General features: G+C 32.1%; 2 protein-coding genes across 4 annotated transcripts in view; one reads left to right on the top strand and one right to left on the bottom strand.

Moving 5' to 3' along the window:
- Positions 1-527: 527 nt before the first annotated feature.
- On the bottom strand, positions 528-19248 carry LOC133177136 (protein Hook homolog 3-like). Of its 2 annotated transcripts, XM_061312241.1 has the most exons (22): positions 19144-19248; positions 17853-17938; positions 17429-17501; positions 16920-16970; positions 16578-16629; positions 16077-16225; positions 15854-15910; positions 15488-15571; positions 13791-13885; positions 13115-13194; positions 12937-13001; positions 12517-12600; positions 12329-12371; positions 12046-12131; positions 11667-11831; positions 11158-11300; positions 10582-10722; positions 8405-8705; positions 7282-7386; positions 6216-6287; positions 5859-5986; positions 528-687 (listed from the first exon to the last, which is right to left on the bottom strand). In XM_061312241.1, the coding sequence occupies exons 1-22, from the start codon at positions 19180-19182 to the stop codon at positions 669-671; spliced, it is 2118 nt and encodes a 705-aa protein (XP_061168225.1). In that variant the 5' UTR covers positions 19183-19248; the 3' UTR covers positions 528-668. The 2 variants fall into 2 exon arrangements, with proteins under 2 accessions (XP_061168225.1, XP_061168226.1); XM_061312242.1 differs by lacking the exon at positions 7282-7386 and having other exon boundaries at positions 19144-19197.
- Positions 19249-19671: 423 nt separating this feature from the next.
- The window catches only part of LOC133177100 (E3 ubiquitin-protein ligase RNF170-like), a 57407-nt gene continuing 56087 nt past the window's right edge, over positions 19672-20991 (top strand). For both annotated transcript variants that reach the window (XR_009719603.1, XM_061312193.1), the window contains exons 1-3: positions 19672-19765; positions 19961-20129; positions 20467-20636. Coding sequence is in view for 1 of the 2 variants with exons in the window: in XM_061312193.1 (XP_061168177.1) it covers positions 20011-20129; positions 20467-20636 (289 nt within the window). In the remaining variant the exon portion in view is untranslated. The remainder of the gene's footprint in view (positions 19766-19960; positions 20130-20466; positions 20637-20991) is intronic.

Raw genomic sequence — 20991 nt, 5'->3', positions numbered from 1 at the left:
TAAAATTTTCAGTTTTTTGGCAATATCTCCTTTATAAAATCGACTTTGTTGGAAAAACTTGCTTTTCTAGATATTTTAATACTTAAACAAAATATATAATACCACTTTATCATCTACTTCCCAGACACTTTAATACTTATTAAATAAATATATAATAAATACTGGTACTTAGGCCCATGCATTGGTACAGTCAAAGATGGGAAAACGGTGTTACCTCTCTTTGGTCCAAATGAAACTATTACCAAAGAATAAAAACAAACAAAAAATCATTTGAAAAACATAAAACATGCTTGTATTTAATACATACACATAGTCACATACTATAATACTTCTTCCAAGGCATGAACATGTACTGGAATAAGTGTCGTGCCAGCTGTATAAATTCATTTGAATTTTTAAAATTTAGTAATACAAGTATCCACAGTAACATGATCAAATATTTTTTTCCAAATCCTCCAGTAAGAAGAATGCAAATGAGACTAGTATACACAGACCATTGCTTGTATAATCCCTCTGCCCCCCCCCCCCCCCCCCCCACCTCAAATGAAATACATGTACAACCTAGGCATTCAGTTTAAAATTTGTATGAAAAGTGTGGAACTGTGTCCCTTACAGCTCAATACAGATTCTATGGTGCTTGAACATAACACAGACCAACTTATTTCAGATCAGTACTCCAGAAAGTCACTGAAACCAAAGAAAATAAGCTCCATTATTGCTTAAATTGTTACAATCATATCCCTAAAAATTCATACACATCCAATTTGAAATGCAGATTACTTCAGGTTATGTGTGAATTAAAAAAAAAAAGAATTCTCATCAAGTATAAAATTATAATATAAATGCTATAGAAAACAATTTGATTTGCTTAATATCTTATTTATTATAGGAAATAATGAGTATTTTTGGGTGTATAAATAACTTCTTCAAAATTTCTACATTAATACAATGTGCTATCAGAAAACATACAATGTACATCAAATTTTCTTTGTTTATAGTTAAGTAAAAAAGCAAACTTTCTTCTCTTATCCTGTTAGATTACATTCCCCATTTTTATTCTTTTATTTCAATTGCATAAAAATTGCCTATGATTTTAATATTATACATGTAATTTATATGTTATCTCATGCACTAAACACAGAAAGATGATTACAGAATAGTTCAAATAAATAATGTACATCCCTGAGTGAAAATCAAAATGTTTTGCCATAATGAATATATATAAATTACACAGAAAATATACCAAAATCTTTAGATGTGAAAAGTTCAAACAAAAGCTAACATTTGTGCATTCTGAAATGTCAAGGACTCATCATTTTGACAGAAATTAAATTAAAAACAATTTTGCCACACATTATGTACCTTGGCTAATTGACTGAAAGTACAACTACAGTGTAAAATGATCAAGATATCCAAGCCATTTACACTATTCAGATTAAAAAAAAAGAAAGAAAAATTTTGCAATTACAAAACATTCGACATTGAAGAATGATACTTTTCAACTGTATCTATTGCATTCTGAATTGAACTTATGTTTCCAACTTTGTTCACAATGTTTAGCTGAAGAGATAAGTATTCAAATTCTGAAAGAAATATAAGACTGACACAAGATTCTGAGGGATGTACATTTTTACACAAATATACTTCAGTGAAAGTAGATATATATGACAATACAGTTAAATAAGAAAAATAAATAGTTGATCAAATATCTGGAAGATAAACTATAAATCTATCTTAGCATTAAATCTATTGGGAATAAACTTTTTTTTTTCAAAACAAATTGAACTCCTACATGCACACAATATATTATTTCACCTTGGCAAACACTGGACAGAAAACATTTCCTTTTCATCATGTGCAATTCAATAAAGTCACAATTCATATAAAAAAAAAAAAATTCAATGTTATGCACTTAAGCTGTTTAATAAATTTTCCTCAACAATATCTGATGTGACTATTACCATTTTGATTTCATTTTACACCAGAATAAAGCATGCATAATCTTATACACTCACTGAATCAAAGGACTGTAAAGCATTCTGTGCACCACCTTTTGGCAAGCCAAATTTAGTTATCATATATAGAGTTCTAGAAAAAAACATTCCCTTTTTTAAACAAATCTCCAATTATGTGAAGCAAAATGCATCAAATATTATCTCCTTTAATATTTAGGTGTTTAAGCTTAACATCCATAATTTATCAACTGAGATGTGACCACAATTTAACCAGATGTCTCTGATGACATTGAAGCTCTACTGGTTTCACTTCATAACAGTCTAAAATTCATACCTGGGACAGTGGCATATATTCCATATAGGCTAAAAGGCTGTAGCCTGCACATCATTTTCTCAGGGATAAAAATTTGGTTGAAAAAAGAGGGAGAACAGTTGACAATAAATCTTATCTATTAATTTTATTTTGTTGCAAATGCCAAAAAAAAAAGCATACTTAGCAATCCGCACTTTACCTATCCAGCGTTTACAGTTTTACTTTATATTTATTAATAACATACTTCTTAATTCCTATAACTGGAATTTTTAAAGCCAAAATTCAAGTGATATACTAAGTCTGTATCAGACAATTTCAAAACCATCGACAGCAACAGGAGTCCATGATTAGTGCAGGAAATAAAATAAATTGGTGAAAATATTTTTGGTTAGTAGGAATGTTCCTAATTGGATTATTCAGTAAGGAATTTCCATATTTTCTAAGCAGAGTAAAAGAGTAAAAGTTCTCAGTTTTGTTAAGTGGTCTTCATATCATGATATAAACTGAAAATATGCTTATAATATTATTTTCACTGGTCAAATGACAATCACAGATGTCTTTGAGTTCGCAAAAATGCTCCCTCTGAACCCCCCCCCCCCTCAATTCCCTATCCCTATGGAGAGGAGACGACCCACTCCTCGCTTTCCCACACTTTGGGCCTTAGGTTAAATCTATGACACTAGCCTACACATTAGCAGAAAGGAATATACGCCACTGTGGGAGTATCTACTGTTTTTAATTTTTACATTTTTAAACCTGTACCAAGTTTTACTCAAACAAAACCAAAGTCTTATGCAAGTTTATAAAGCATTTTTAAAGATTTTAAAAAAGTTTTCTATATTTAGTAGGTATAGCAATTCTAATAAAAAACAAAAATCATAATACAGAATGATGTGTCTTAATGTAATCAACTTATTTAAATATTAGACAAAACTGCAGCAAGACATAGCATTTTTGAAATTTTTCACACATTATTTTAAATACAGCAACAATAGCAAGACAATAAGTTGAAATCAAAATCTGAATGACAGAATACCATATCTTGATTCATGTATACCAATAGTCAGAGTATGTACCTGGTGTACTATGTTTTATTGAATCAGACCAAAACTGTAAGAGGAGTAGCATTTTGAAAGAGTTCCACTTCTAGCACTCTATGTAATCCTGACATTGTTCATTTACTTTCAAACAAGAGGCCCAAGGGCCTTAACGGTCACCTGAGTATAAAACAACAATCCATATAAGATCCATAGAGTATAAAATAAACTGATAGAAGGAGCTTTTGTAAATCTTTGATTGTCCATTGTGGCCCCACCCTATCCCCAGAAACCAGAGTCATGATTTGAACAAAGTTGAATCTATACTACCTGAGGATGTATCCATGTAAATATAACCAATCATGGTTTTGCTGTTCTTGAGAAAAGAATTTTTTTCAAGATTTTTCCTACATATTCCAATATAAAACTTTCATTGTCCATTGTGGCCCATCCTACCCCTGGGGATCATGGTTTTAACAAACTTGAATCTACACTACGGAAGATGTTTCCACATTTCATCTTCCCTGGCCCAGTGGTTCTGGAGAAGATTTTTCCAATGTATTCCCATGTAAAACTTTGATCATGCATTGTGGACCTGCCCTACCCCTGGGGGTCAAGATTTGAACAAATTTGAATCTACACTACCTGAGGATGTTTCCAGATAAGTTTCATTTTTCTTGGCCCAGTGGTTCTGGAGAAGAAAATTTGTAAAGATTTTTTCTATGTATTTCTATGTAAAACTACGATCATATCAAAATGACTAATCATGGCTTTGCAGTTCTTGAGAAGAAATTTTCCTATAAATTCCTATGTAAGACTTTGATCCTCCATTGTGGCTCCGCCCTATCCCGGGGGTCATTATTTGAACAAACTTGAATCTACACTACCTGAGGATACTTCCATATAAATATGACTCATCATGACTTTGCTGTTCTTGAGAAGAAGATTTTTAAAGATTTTTCCTATATATTTCTATGTAAAACTTTGATCGTCCATTGTCGCCCCACCTTACCCCCCAGGGTCATGATTTGAACAAACTTGAATCTACACTACCTGAAGATGATTCCATATAAATATGACTCATCATGACTTTGCTGTTCTTGAGATGAAGATTTTTTAAGATTTTTCCTATATATTTCTATGTAAACTTTGATCATCCATTGTGGTCCCACCCTACCCCGGGGGGGGGGGGGGGGGGGGGGGGGAGGGGGTTCAGGATTTGAACAAACTTGAATCTACACTATCTGAGGATGCTTCCATTTAAATATGACCAATCAGGGCTTAGCTGTTCCTGAGAAGAAGATTTTTCCTATATATCTCTATGTAAAACTTTGATCATCCATTGTGGCCCCGCCCTACCCCCGGGAGTCATGATTTCAACAAACTTGAATCTACACTACCTGAGGATGCTTCCATATAAATATGACTCATCATGACTTTGCTGTTCTTGAGAAGAAGATTTTTAAAGATTTTTCCTATATATTTCTATGTAAACTTTGATCATCCATTGTGGCCCCACACTACCCCCGGGGGTCATGATTTGAACAAATTTGAATTTATACTACCTGAGGATGCTTCCATATAAATATGACCAATCAGGGCTTAGTTGTTCCTGAGAAGAAGAATTTTAAAGATTTTTCCTATATATCTCTATGTAAAACTTTGATCGTCCATTGTGGTCCCACCCTACCCCTGGGGGTCATGATTTTAACAAACTTGAGTCTACACTACCTGATGATGTTTCCATATCAGTTTCATCTTACCTGGTCCAGTGGTTCTTGAGAAGAAGATTTTTAAAAGATACCATTAATTTTTCACTAATTCTTCATTATCTCCCCTTGGAAGAAGGCGTGACCCTTCATTTGAACAAACTTGAATCCCCTTCACCCAAGGATGCTTTATGGCAAGTTTGGTGGAAATTGGCCCAGTGGTTCTTGAGAAGAAGTCGAAAATGTGAAAAGTTTACGCATGACGCACACCAGCACGACGACGGACGAAAACAGATAGCAATAGGTCACCTGAGTGACTCAGGTGACCTAAAAAGTCAACAGATTTATATTCATGATTTAGTCTTGTTGTGCATACTTGTATTATTATAGTTTTCTTGTGTAGAGTCTTCTTGAAATACACCCAAAACTTTTGAAGGAGTAACATTTAAAAAAAACAAGCAAACAGATGCACTGGTGGATGACATACACCTAACCAATACATAAACTCTCATTGTCTCTGGCCAGTAGAGCTAAAAATAGACATACTATCATTTATATGTATAGTTTCATGCAGTACAGAGCAATATTGTAGTTACAAAATATATGACAAAATTAATTGCAGATGGCTGATCATGTGGTAGCACAGTTAAGAAAGCATGGCAACCTACAGCATTCTGTGTCTATGTACGTCTTTTATCAGGCATAACGTTGGGATGTGTGATTAACAACCTGTAGTAATGGGATAAGCATATACTAAATTCATGCTCTGGGAGTCTACACTATGCTCCAGTTTTATATGTGACCCTTTATGTGTTTTTCAAGCTAACATGCCAGGTTGTATCACCTCTGTGCATTTGAGTTTGGAATGGACTGAGTTCTATGAGTGGTGCGCACTTGTCGCTGTTTGGCAAGAAATGACTGTCCTTGAGTGTTTAAACGCTCCTCTGCTGCTTGGCGATTCAACTGCATGCCCTAAACATGAAACAACAAAAACGTCAATGTTTCTCACCCATTGCACTTTTGCTATGGAACAACCTTCTATTCAACAGAAATAGGACAAATACAACAATATTAATAACACAGAAAGAAGCAAAACTGTTCTTTTTACTTCATGTTCATTGCAATTATGGTGTATATATTTAAAGAAACAATTTCTTGGTGGGCCTTCTTGTAACCTTTGGGTGTCAATAAGTATACTTACAATGTTATACCAGGCAGAAACTATGTATTTTTCTTCTTGATCACGTATACTCTTAGCTTTTTCATTCTCTTTCTACAACCAATCAAAAATACAAGTGAATCATCAATTATCAAAATGAAAAAAACAAAACTCCCTGAAATGAGATTGAATCATATGCATATAGTGACAAATAAAAATATAATGGCATTTAGCCATATCAAAGAGGAAGCATTGAAATATCATGCATCAAACATGCTTTTGGACAAATCATTGAAACTTCATGAAGTTGGTATTTAAAACAAATAACATATTTCTATCATTTGAAATTCATAAAATGTAAATTGACTACCAAGAGTTCACACACTCTTTAGTTTTTAGTTTCATATTAGCACCAGATTTTATTGCCTTTTTGAACTTATAAGATAAAGGTGGGTGCAGAAGATGAATCCTACATTTATTTATATCAAGATGATCCTTTTTCAAAAAAAAAACTTTATACAAGGAATATCATTTTTTGTGAATATGACTTGATAGTCTACATTGGATAAATTTGGATCACACACTAATTAGCAAAAGCAGAGAGCCCATCTATTCGAGATTTATCACATGCTTCATAGTCAGTTATATCATTATCACTCTGGACATATTCACTTACCGGTATTTATATATTTACAATTTCACTTCACAGTTTCTATAATTTTACCTCTAAATCAAACTAAACAATAAACATATATGAGAAATTGTGAGTAGGCAGACACAGAAACTATAATTTAACAATTTGTGATTGCCTTGCCTTCCTCTAAGCCTCTCTCTTCCAAATCAATAATATAATCATGCCTTCCAAAGTAAATACATGTACAACCATATAGGAACACAGAGAAATAGTTCAGAGGTGATATGAGACACCATGCGGTTAAACAGGTATAATCCCAACTTTACTGGTACTAATATTATTGACCAAACATTGGCAAATGTAAATTTTACTTTGATTTTTTAATATACTATTTTCCAAAGGTTGTGGTTTAAATGTTTTTTTTTTTTAACTAATTATGTTAATTTCACTATATTTGTTTTTTTTTTCTTTTACCTCAATGAGAGCTATGTATTTGTCCTTCTCGTGGAGCTGGTTTTTCAGAGCTTGAACTTCAGCCGATGTGCTGCTGTTTTGTTTGGGGTCAATTGCTTTAAACACCTGAGATGTTTATAATGATGAAATATTAGAACAAAAGGATACAATGCAGATTTTACAGACATGCTTAACTCACAGATAACAGGCAAAAATCAATTAATCTAAATACAACATGCACTGAAATAAAGAAACAAAATTAAGATATAAACTACTTAGTTACATAACACACTGAAGATATACTAAAAATGTTGATAGAGTAATATTACTGTGACACTGTCCTATGCTAATTTAATTCATTTGATACATTATTTTTTCTCAAAGATAGCTCACAGTAAATATACACTAACTCTTAAAATGAAAAACTTATCTTTTCTTTATTTCATGCATCACATATTGTATACAACTTGATATGTTGTTGCTGCTAAGCTAAAGATGTTTTATGACCTTAACTCCAATGTCATAACTCAATGGTTAAGGTCAAATAGTATGGCAAAGGGGGCGACATCACCCTTTTTGTCAAAAACAATTTCTTTTTGCTATTTTCTTTATTGAAAGGACACAAGTATTAAATCAGTACTGTAGTCTAAACAACAGTGACAAATAACTGTAAAAAAAATGGTAGAGAAAATTATGAAATAATATGAGCCAAAAATATTATTTAGTAACACGACGCTCAGAAATCATTAGCAAAATCAAAGTTGTATACTTCATATAGTGTGAAAACTAAAATTTATTTCCAGAAACCATTTTGTGACTTTAACCTTAAAAATATATTATGCGTGAAATAACAGGTATATAATGAGTAAAAATGATTTTTTTTCAATTTCGTAAAATAATATAGCATATAGAAATGAAAGATTGACAGACCATATTGGACATCAAGAGCTTTAAATGATGGGAACACATATCCTGACATGTAGTACAACAATGATTTATTTCTAGACACTCTTTCTGAATCCTCTTTCAATCAGCTATTTTCCATATCTATAGACAAAGCGTGTAAATTTCAAACCTTACCCAGCTTTCTACATAAAGTAACAAAGTGGAGAGGAAATGTCACAGAAAAGGAGAAATTACTTACCGCCCTGGCCTTTTCTAAATATTTACTGTATCGCGCCTCCATCAGCTTCATTTCATTGTCTTTCTTATTTAGCAAGTCCTGTAACTCTTGCACTTTCTGAGACTGTTCATTGTATTTCTTTTCAAGATCTTCTTGCAATTCTTTGTTTTTAGACAGCGCATTGTCTTTTTCTTGAGTCCTCTGAATCTGCTCGTTTAACTTTTTCTTGATGTCCGCCACTTCTTCACTAGACACAGTGTTCTGATTTTCATGAATGTCCTCCACCTGAGCCTCTAACTCCATGATTCTTTGGTTTGCAATTCTGTATACCATATAAACAAATATTAATACAAGGTCAACATTAAAATTTACCTTACCCACGATTTCTCTTTCTCCATGTATCAAATCTAATTGAAAGCATCCTTTACAAATACAGCAACAATATTCTGTTCATTTACATGAACATGGAAATTTCTATCATAGCTGCATTCATAATCGTACCAGCTATGCCTGCTCATAGGTGCAAGATATAGAGCCCTTATAAATTAACTACTATACTAGCCACTGAGCATCAGATTTTGAGTGTAAATATCTTATTTAAAATAAATTGCTGATACAGTTTGGCTAAATTAAAGTGAATTAACATTCATTTTATTTCCAGAGATGGAGAAAACAACGAATTATGTGTCAAAATTGATATGAAGTAAGACGGCCAGTTCAGATTTGGTATAAATACAATTTTATGTTAGCTCTCCACCAGAGGCTAGTGTAGCATTTTCTTCAATATTATACAGCTACATAGGTCTACGTAACTTCTATGTTTTTCAACACACCTCTTATCTTTTCTTCAGTCTTAATGTGAGATAAATTAGGATGTCATTTAATTCTTCATAGCATATAAATTGGAGAGAAATTGAATAAAAAAATGTGCATGGTTTTAAGTGAGCAGTTACACTTTTCATGCCTTTATAGCAATAATGATGTAATCCTCTTTGTGCAAAGAGCAAGAGCCACTTGGGGCCTTTTTTGGCCCTGAGAATTTCTGAAAAATGGAAACTGCTCAGTTTTGGTTGAAAATGCAGTATTTATAACTTGGACCCTTGATGACCTTGTATCTATTGAACATGACGTATTTTTCTCTCTAGTCAATGCATTATGACATCATAAAATGCGTCATTTTTCCATATTCTGTAAATTCACTTAAAAATGGCCAAAAGTTGAGGTATTTTTTCAATATTTCATATAGAGCACAATCTCTGATCCAAAATATGCAATTATATAATGAAAGATCTATTTCTGAAGATCACAAAACATGTTTTTTAATTTTTGGATCGTGGGCTGTGCTCGTAATTTAATTCTTTGCTGAAGGTAGTCAAATTCATATGTTTTCTGCAAAATTCAAGAACATTGCATTTTCTAAAATCCTGTTTTCCAATACCTGGATTCTCTAAAAGAAATTTTGTTATAGGAAATGAAAGCACTAAGTCTCTACTTTATTTTGATATATGAAATGGGTCAGAGAGTGATAGTCAATTAAATGATATAAGGACAGGGCCATTTTATGCATAAAGTGAACCTAGCTCTTTACTTTGGAAAGAAATTTTTTTTTAAATTAGATGAATACTATTCATTTGCATGTTAAAGAAAATCTTCATTCACTCCTCATATATATATTTTTGTAATTTGTATACCCGATGTTTTTTAAAATTTTTTTCCCCCAAATTTGAATTAAACAATGCATTCTCTAGAAAGTACAAAACCAATTAATGTTGCTATAATGGGATGGATATCTCCACAAGGTACAACAAAGCATGCATCTTATTAAATATTCACAGGTACACCATATCTGCAAGTTTGGAATGGATATCCTTGAGATTTAATGTAAGCGCTGGGCTTCACCTTGCATTTTGAGCTATACTGTCTCCCCCTACAATTTGTTGTGGGGGTTATAACTTCTACATACATACCACTAATAAACAGAGGTCATAAAAGTGAAATATACAAAATGATAAAAATGACCAGGAAAGTCTAAGAACATCATTCAGAGTCCAACAAACAAGCTATAACAATAAACACTGTATCATCATATGGCAAAACCAAAAAAAACTGATCATTCATCATTTTAAGAGCAGCTTATTTAAAAGAAATGCATGGAAGCTCTTTAAAGTTCCTGGAACCAATCAATAACATGACCTGACCTGAGTTCTGTCTCCAGCTCGTTCTTACGACTGTTGGCGTCGTCCAGCATGGACTGTAGCACCTGGGATCCCTCCTCTTCTGACCCAGAACTCTTTATCCTCAACATCTTATTCTCGTGCTCCAACCTCAACATCTTTTCCCTGTTTTACGTGTAAAGATCTTACTTTATAAAGCTCTCTTACTTGAAATATTTCAAGTCATCTTGTAAAAAATCCATCATTCCACAATAACACAGTTCTGATGACATATTTATTGTGTATTGTAAAAGTTTACTTAAATATTGATTTTTCATTTGAAAAATTACTTAAGTACTGTAACTGTACTTTTTACCTATTCAAACATACCATATAGGTCAGGAACCATTTTGTGAAACAATGACTTAGTGATCAATATTTCTATGTACATGTATTATTTTTATATTCTGGTGTTCTTTAAGAATTATTACAGTAAGGATAGAGCCAAAGGTGCCAAAATACATGTACATGTAAGTACATGTACAGTACACTGATATTCATGTATATTTACTATTCCTATAGATATATAACTAAATACAGCATCTTTCACTTCTAACTTACTTGATTTCTGGTGGGAGGGACAACATCTCCACTCTGGGGGTCTGAGTGAGGTTTGAGGGTTCCCCACCCTCCATACCCTGAAGCTGAGTACACTTTAGTTCCTCATTCATTTCTTTCAGAGAGTCACGCTCTGTAGCAATTCTCTACAACAATAATCAACACCATTTCTAACTCATTTAGACAGAAGTTAATTTACATATTATAAATCTTTTAAATTAGAGTTTTTTGCATTATCCTATTAATGTTTTTAGCTGTTATTTTTATCTGTTCAGCTGAAGATTTTTACAAGTAATATTGTCATATCTATATTTAATAAACTGCATGTAATTCAGAATTGCTCCATTACATTCCCTGTCACCTTCCTTCATTTTAATCACATTAATATACAATTTTATGAAAGTTCCCTAAAACTCTCATGATCCCATTTTTAATCAAAGTAACATTCTCTGCTTCATCTTAAAATGCTGTGTGTATTTATGAACAACTAACGTATGACCCAGATATCCCACCTCTTTCTCTCGTTGTAGAGCCACTAATTTCTCCTGAGCCCTTTTACACTCAAAGTCTGCCTTGTCTGCTCGCTTTGTTTCATCTGACATTTTGCTCTGAAGTTCATGAACCTGTCTCTTGTACATTTCCAGTTGCTGTTTGACAGTGTTGGATTTCCGTAACTCCTAAGAAAACATTTCATTAATGAAAAATAAATCTAACTCTTGTTTGAATTGTGCAATTTCCAATTCCATTATAAAATTATTTTTTCTGCAATGGTATGGAGCAAAATATTTATCAATTGGTAGCACAACTGTAAAATTTAACCAGCAAACTACATGTGTATTCCTACATTTTATTTAAAGCTATAAAGGAATGTAAAATAAAATTTAAAAATACCTCTTCCATTTCTAAATGTTCCTGCATATATTTTGTGTTTTTATCCTCTAATAGTTTGACCTGACCTCTCAAATCACTCAGTTCCTCTGGAGAAAAAAAAGTAACACAATTTAATCTCACTAAGATTTTCAGGAAATTTAAGTGTATTTTAATATGTGATATAATATGGGTACACCTGATATAAAGGTACCATGCTCTTATCTAAGTACCAATGATGCAACTGAAAGAAACATGGAAACAAGGTCTGAAGATCCAAATCAACACAGAAAGTCTGTTCACTTACCTAGTTTCTTTTTGTATGAATCAATCATTGCTTCATACTTTGTCTGCAAATAAAAGTATATGTGAATGAAACATATGTACCGGTACATGTACATATATTTACTTATGTGATGAAATGAAATAGTAAAGGAAGGGGTTGTTCCAGTTAAATTCCATGTATTTAAAAGAGACTGTAAGCTTAAGAATTACCACTTGTTCTGACGTGTGTCTGAGGACATCGACTTCATCCTTCAGTGACCTGGCTTCATCTACCACAGCAGTTAACTCAGAATTCTGCTCAAATCGTTATAATTTTATCACAAAGACACTTAATAATAAATAACATTGTTAATTACAGGACTGCTCATTTTCAGTGTTCATTCATTTGAAGATGAATTTACTAGAGGAACATACTTTAAATCTTATTTTGTAAGACAATAGATGTGATAGGAGAGTAATTTTTCTCAAGACTTAGTTTCACATACTCTCTGATAGATACATTTAAATAATCAGTTCTTGTTGGCAAAAATTTGATTTAACATCATGACAGTCTTTGGAAATTATGTGTAAATAAAGTTCACTAATATAATTTACAGTACCGAAATGTGAAAATAAAATTTGGTGGCAAACCTTTTGCTTAAATTCAGCACATTCTTTGGACAGGACATCAAATTTAATCCTCATATCATCTTTGGCTGTTGAAAACAAGTACTTAAAATCACGTAAAGAATGGACCATTGCAAAACAAACATTGATCTTAAGAAAAAAAAAACAACTTTTGAAGCATTTTAAGACAAATCTGACTTACAGGTCTCCAATTTAAAGTTCTCTTCCTGCAGGGCTTCCACTTGCTGCTGAAGCTGAAGGAACCTTTTCCCAGCAGGGGTGCTACAAACATTGAAGAAAAATTTAAAGATTTGATAAATCTATTAGATAAATTTGGCTGTACTTTTTGCATTTATCTGAATGCATTTTTTTTGTCGTATTAATAAAAACAGAATAAATTCAAAGATGCTACAACAACAGTTACAACAGAAACCAGAATGATTTTTGAAACCAAAAACAAGAGGTCCATGAGCCATGATGCTCAAATGAATAACCTTGGATCTTTGATTTTTCCGTTTTAATCCCACATAAAACTTTGGTCCCCTATTGTGGTCACACAAATGACTTCAATAACATATCCAAACTTGAATCTATGCTACATGGGGACAGTTGTACATGTATATCAAATTGACTGTCACCCATATGTTCTTGATCAGATTTTAAAAAGAATTTCTCTGTACTATCTTTACATCCCTACTGTATAGCCACTTTTTTGGTGGGTCACAAATCTGGTAGATTTTGGTCTACAATATATAGCATTAAATTTAGCATATATAATTTAAATGAATCCTACCCCATATACATGTATTTGTAATGCATTGTTTTAAGCATAAAATCCATATGGCAAACTTTGATATGGATTAGAATGTAATTTGTACCTGGAATCATCGAAGTTTTCTGATTGGTTGATTCGCTCCTGTAATTTTTCATTTTCTGTGAGATAGGCATGTTTTTCTTCTAACAATGCTGCAACCTGCCAATGAGATGTTAGAATTTAGAATACTTGAATGAGAAGAGTTCAAGTGAACCTTTGGCTTAGTTCTGGAGACAGCTAATGTAAAATGTTCACACAATCGGCCTAGCCAATAGCCATGTTTGATGGTCGGAAACCAACGTTGACTTTTTGAACTAAAAAAAGAAAAGAAAGAAACAAACCATAAAATCATATTTCAGCATGTGATATTCCTTTCACATATGGTACATGTATATTGTTCAATGACAAAAAAAAACTGTTTAATCCTACATGTTGTATCTGCCGATTTCCTCTGCAATAAAATAACGGCATTTTCCATTTTCGGTGTTCTTTAAATGAATAGTCTGTGCGCACTAAAAATCTTTTTCTCTATGTTCTAGTCCCTAGTGAGTAAACAAGTGAACTACTACATTGGGAAGGCAAGCCCTAATAAATTGAAAACTCGGGTATTATTGTATTTAGCATACCCAGCTGATACCGGAGCACTTGGTATTGAAAAATTACTAGTATATATTCATAGCTGGTAAAACACACGTGAAACATCGGAATTATTCAACAGTTTACTGTATTATTGCCGCCACAACTGTCAAAAATACCATGTTTCAAATGTGTGTGTGCAACTGCATACCCATTTTAACGGCCGTCATGGCAATAAACAAGCGACCAGAAAATTCGAAATTCTTGTGTGTGTGTGTGTGTGTTTTTTCAGTGCAATTTTTACTGTAACGGCGAATATAAATTATATATTCTTTATAAAAAAAAATAATTATCATATATACTTGCATGTCAAAAAATAAATAATTAAAAAAAATATAATCACCGAATCTAAGTACGTTTAATTTTATTGATGTACTGAAGAAGAAAACGGAAGGAAAACGGTCATGTTCTTCACTCGCAGAAGTACATGTACAGATGTATGAAGTCAACTCCTGCCAGTCTTGGCACAAATTTTATTTGCAAGATCATTTTACAGTTTACCAAAACTCACAATCCTTTAATAAGGTATTGCATGCATCGTCCCACTTATTCACCAAAAGAAAATACGTAAGCTCTTTTGCCCATTTTCTGTCTTTCTTGGAAACATTCCACGTTTGAGAATGTGGGCGGACCTATAAAAAATGCACCAATCAGATTCTTTGTTGGATTTCGCAATGGTATGTCAGTCAGATTCAATTGTATTTCAGTCAGATTCAACGGTGTCGTCACTCAACACATCACTATTTCGGTCGTAGTGTATACTTTCAAGCAAGATTTGCGATAAAATTCACCTGTCGCTATTAATATTTACAACTGAGGAAACATTTTAGATGAATACAATAAATGTTTTGTGGTGAGAAATATTAACAAGTAAAAGAAGGGTCGTGAAGCTCGCAGGTATATATTGCACACAAATAAAAGTTGGTTTATAGTACTAAGAAGCACAACAGTTCAGTCCATACAAACAACTACAGTAGGAATTTACTAATAACACAGATGAACACATAATGTGAAGAGAATAAAGGATAAATACATGTAGTTTGAAGTATTTTTCAAGACGATCAATATCTTCTCAATTCCCTATACCTGAATTAGGTTTAAACAAAAGTAGAATAGTACGTTTACCTGTTGATCCAGTTCATGGCATCGCTGAGTCAATTCTTCTTTGGCTTCTAAGGCACTATTTAAATCATCAACAGCACGCTTTAACTAGATAAGAAAGCAAAATCATGTGCATTTGTAAATACCTCCCTTACATCAAAGCCCCTACCATAATGTGGATCGTATATTTTTTTTTAATCAACACATGCACATCTTTGAAATCTTTGAAATTAAAAAGAATTGATATCATGGACACTTTTTGGTCTATGCCTCCAGATTGAGATATATATGCTATATAAAATAAGGAAAATAGGGACAGGTAATGATACATCTTATGTTGTATTTACTAATAAACATCTCAGGTAATTATCAATTAAGATTGAATTATACCTGATCTCCTAATTCTGTATCTCCTTCTATTCCAGTACTGATTTCTTTTGTCATTAACTGTTACAAAAACAAACAAACAAACATAAAATTACCTTAAAAGCATAATTACAAATATAGTGACTTTTGTGGTGTCAAAATCAGCAGCAGATGCTCTCTGTCAACAAACAAAAACAAAACTTTTTTTGCTTTTCACTTTTTCTTTTGCAGTTCAGTTTTCTTTTACCTCCTGGATTGCATTCATGACAACATGTTGTACAGACTCCTCCATTGACATGATCCTCCCAATGTATTCCTCTTTGTTTGCACAGTTGACTGCACAGCCTAAGATCAGTTGTAGAAGTCGACCAAGCTCTGCCTTGTCACTGCGCTCACCTGAACAAAGATTAAGATAATTTAAAAGATGACTTCTTGAAAGATAGATAGTGCAGTATGTGAATGGAAAGCCTCATCATTCTGAGAAAAAAATCAATAATACAATACTATATTATATTTGAATTATTTTCAAGAAATGGAAGCCATCTTAGAAATAATTAATCCCTTCATCAAAATTATTATCATATTAATGATCTCATGAAAATGATTAATCTTAAAATAAAATATATAATTCAGCAGTGATTATTTTTATAATTTCCATCATTCTATTAACATCTCATAATCTAAGTCATTATTTTCATGGGAAAATAATTAAAGCCTTTTTTCTCTTTTATGTAAAAGACACACTCACCAATAGCACTGACATCTGGCATTTGAAAATTTTGTATATGGATTCCCAAAACCTGTATAAGGAAAAAATAAGAAATATTCTATATTGCTCATGCATCAACAGAATCCAGATATTTGTACCTCTCAGGTTCTGCATTTATACACCTTTATTCAGCAAATGACATGCAGGCTGACATGCAGTTTCAAATACATGTACTGACTTCTCCCGATCAAATTAATATACATGTTCATTGTAATTTTAGAAAAGATTACCGGTACTGGACATACTAAGCTGTAAGACCGTCTGTAAGATATATTTTTCATGAAAGCAAACAATACCATTTTGATTGATGATAAAACTTACCTCCATATTATACTCCAAGATGCCATTTAATATCTTTTTCAAGTTGCTGACCTGAAATGATTGTTAAAAAAAATTAATAAGTGCTTGAAAAAATACAGACTTTATTTGTGTCCACTATTCTATAAAGTCACAGTGTTTGTTTATCACAGAGCTCATCAAAATTTAAGATTCTTCATCCCTCAAGTTCTTGTACAGAGCTATTCAGTCAGTAAGCTATTCAGAAAATTATTTCTAAATTCACTTAATACATGTAATGGTTCTCTATTAATTCCTCCTTTTTGGTCATTAGTAGATTTTAGAAAAGTAATCACATATAAATATAACAATATCTCATTTTTCAAGATTTTCCAAACATTGGGGGGAAAAAGGGGGGTATCTTTTATAATAGAAAATTGTTCAGAAATCATCTTTCAAAACAGAAAATGACCGACTGAAATGCATTGTAAGAATTTACATGATTTTTATGCAGTTACAATTCTTCAATAAACTTCCAATTTTACTCTTAATACCTTCAGCCTCCAGTTTTTAACTTCATCAAATTTGATCTTTGACATCCAGCCTTCATTGAAATAGTCAGGTGCTCTGAGAACATATACAAAATATATATTTCTTCAAGTTGATATATTTCATATGAAGCATACACATGTACTGCATCTGAATTACTACCAGGTACATGTTTATAAACCTTACATCTGTTTTATAGTCTTTTTATCAAGTTAAAGAAGATGGTTATATTTTTTAGTATTAAATATGCTCTGGAAGTTTCTATATATTGATGAACAACACTGAGATATTTTGTAAGTATTTTTATTATTTGTTTGGTTTCTAATACAATTTTCCAAACCTTGGTCCTACTTGGAAACATACAGTCTCTTTAAACATTAAATAACTTCAGATAATTTTGGAAGAATTTGACATTTCTTGGCAACTTACATTTGATTAAGGACTTGTGCCATTGCCACCCCATCAATTAAATCATCCACTTTATGGATTGATGCAGAGATATCAAATGTCTGCATCTGAAACATAAAACAGTTCAAGTACACATCAACTAAATGTAAATATATGCAGTAAGGCAGTAAGTAGAACTTTGGAATCTTAAATATTGATATGTTGAATACATAGTAGTACCATGGATACATTTAACACCATGGATATTTCAAATACATATTATACTAAGTGTAAATGTACTTTTTTCCACGGGATCACAATTCCATGGGATCACAATTTCTGTTCAATCCACAAGTAGAAAACTATGCAGATTTTTTCATTGACTCTTTATGTCTTTCATGCACACTTTAATACACTGTGACAAATTTCTGCAGAAAATTTGTGACTGTATACAATGCATTAATTACTTATCCTATCTGGAAAAAAGTACTTTTACAGCATATGGATATAATGAATATCATTAAATTTGCTGAAAACCAGGGAATATAGCAAAGGGAGTATTTGGTCCTGACCTGTAGTTATTCAATCTTGATGTCTTGAACATAAAAATGTCTCAGAGTGTCTAACAATATGTATGGAAAACCCCATAAAAGCAGATCATGACTTTGCTTTTAATTTGGTCAGCCATTCATAGGCCTGTAGGAAGCAATTTCAGTTTTGGGGGTGCAATCAAACATTTTTTCAGTTGGGGGGGGGGGACTACCAAGCAAAAAAAGTCATCAAAAGTTATCATTGAGGGGGCACAAGCATAAAGTATCCATTTTTTTCTATAGTATACACTAAATTGGCACAATTATTTGGGGGGGGGGGGGCATGGCCACCCCATTCCCCCTCCTGATTCCTATGGCCATGATTCACTTCATCATGTTAATTATAGTTCTATGAAAAGGTTCAAGTTAAATCAAATTTGATTTAGCATATCCTGCACAATATAGTTTCTCATTCAACAGATTAGTGCACAGTGGTGCATGCATATTTTCCCAACTTTCTATACAAATGGACAAGTTCTATACTTCTGGAATGTGTCAAAAGTTGAATTCACATATGGTGTTCTTCAATTTACTGTAATTTACATTTCATCACTGAAATCACAGTGAATGGTACATTGCTTAAAGAATATCACACTGCTAACTGCCCAAATAAAATGAACTTACTCTTACAGCTGTAGAGAATTGCATACTACAATGTTTATGTCCCTGGCAAAACATTTCATCTCTATTTCCTTAAAAAAAATCATTAAAATACATAATTCAAACGCTAAATTGCATCTTACCCATGTGATAAGACTATCGCATAGTTCTTCTCTGTCCATTTTTTGGGTTGGACTGAGAAAAATTGACAAATGGTGGATGCAAGGGAGATAAAAACGTAAACTTCCTGTATAGTTGACACTAATGACTAAAAAATTATAAGTATAAAACTGAAGCAACTCTTGACAAACTATATAGTGTTTTGTTATTCCAGAGACACTCTTCTATCATAATTTTTTTTTAATGTTTTTTTTTTTTAAAATAAATATTAAGATTAAAAGGACTCAAAAATGGAGAAAAAAAAACATGTTGCTCATAAATATCTTATTCTAAATCAATTAAATAAAATTATCGGAAAGACCATAAATCATACATTTTAATGCAAAAAATATATTAAAAAAAAATTTAATCATCCAAAGTAAGATAAGTTGATTATTTATGAACCTTTTTTAAAAATAAAACTATGTTGTTTTACTTGCAACATTTTTCTTTATTTAGACGAATCCTCTACTTTCGCTTTCGATATTGATTGTCAACACATCGATGTTTGCATATTGAATCAATTATGTTTATATTTAAAACAGAGGATTAAGAAGTGGAAAAATCACCCACATATTTAAGGTTCCAAATTGCGATTAGCCTTAGGTAAAGTTTACATTGCTTACACTTCTTATTCTGTAATTCTCTGATGCAATAATATGTATCTCACTCAATGTACAGACTTCTAGACACGTAGAACTATTAAATGACTCAGACATTAAAATAAGATCTATAAAACAATAAAAAAGGTTGGCAAATATGTCGTGGTGAATGACAGTGACAGTGTTCTTTTACTTTTAGCATTCTTCGGCTACTCAATCTTCACATTTGTAACAAACAACGGATAAAATATGTCATACCTGAGAAGTACACATTTAATTGAAGGAGTTGGAGATGAAGTGTTATATGGAATTGGTGCCTTTTTAGGGATTCTTGCACCAATGGTTGTGTACATCATAAACAGAAATTAGTAAGATTTAATCAAACCCCTACAAGTTTTTTTTTTGAATACATTGAATTTGGGCATTAAAAGGCATGATGTGCTTCAAACATATCTAAAACTTTGACTGGAAATATTTAAATTCATTGTATAGATTTTTTACGGCATCTTATTTTGCCAATTGAAAATCATACATTTATTCAGTTAATTCAATATTTTATAAAGGTAGAATGTTAAAAGAGTTTTCAATATTTTATATATTTAATAGGTGTTTTGTTACCACATCAAAATCAAATGATACATATAATTGTAAAAAGTTAATTTTGAAAGGAAATTTTCATAAATTTGCTATTACATGTATTTACAGTGACAATGTTCAGAATATTCATCCAGACAGTGAGGAAAATGTTCGATCCACTCGAGAACATTTACAAGCCTCTGCTAGGGTCCGTAGCAATCCAGGAGAAATTGACTGTCCTGTATGTTTAGGCAATACACATTATGGAATAGAAACCAATTGTGGACATATTTTTTGTGGTAAGAATCTTCACTTTAGTTGACCTTCATTTAAAGGTAAATGTAATCCCCGAATTCTTATATATATATATAAATATATATATATATATATATATATATATATATATATATAAATATATATATATATATATATATATATATATATGTGTGTGTGTGTGTGTGTGTGTGTGTGTGTGTGTGTGTGTGTGTGTTTGTAAACCCTGTCAATTGAACACGTGCTTTAGACGGCACACGTTTAAATGAACACGCAAAAATCCAAATGAACACGAAATGGTGGTGTTCAGTTGGATTTTGTCATAAATCAACTAGAAACTGTCCTAGGATGCATCCGATTTCAAAAACATGATGTGTTAAT

The sequence above is a fragment of the Saccostrea echinata genome, unplaced genomic scaffold, assembly GCF_033153115.1.
Source record: "Saccostrea echinata isolate AGI-Se365-2 ecotype Australia unplaced genomic scaffold, CSIRO_AGI_Sech_v1 ptg000086l, whole genome shotgun sequence".
NCBI lineage: Eukaryota > Metazoa > Mollusca > Bivalvia > Ostreida > Ostreidae > Saccostrea > Saccostrea echinata.
The sequence above is the reverse complement of the archived record's forward strand: the minus strand, read 5'-3'. Positions and strand labels throughout refer to the sequence as shown.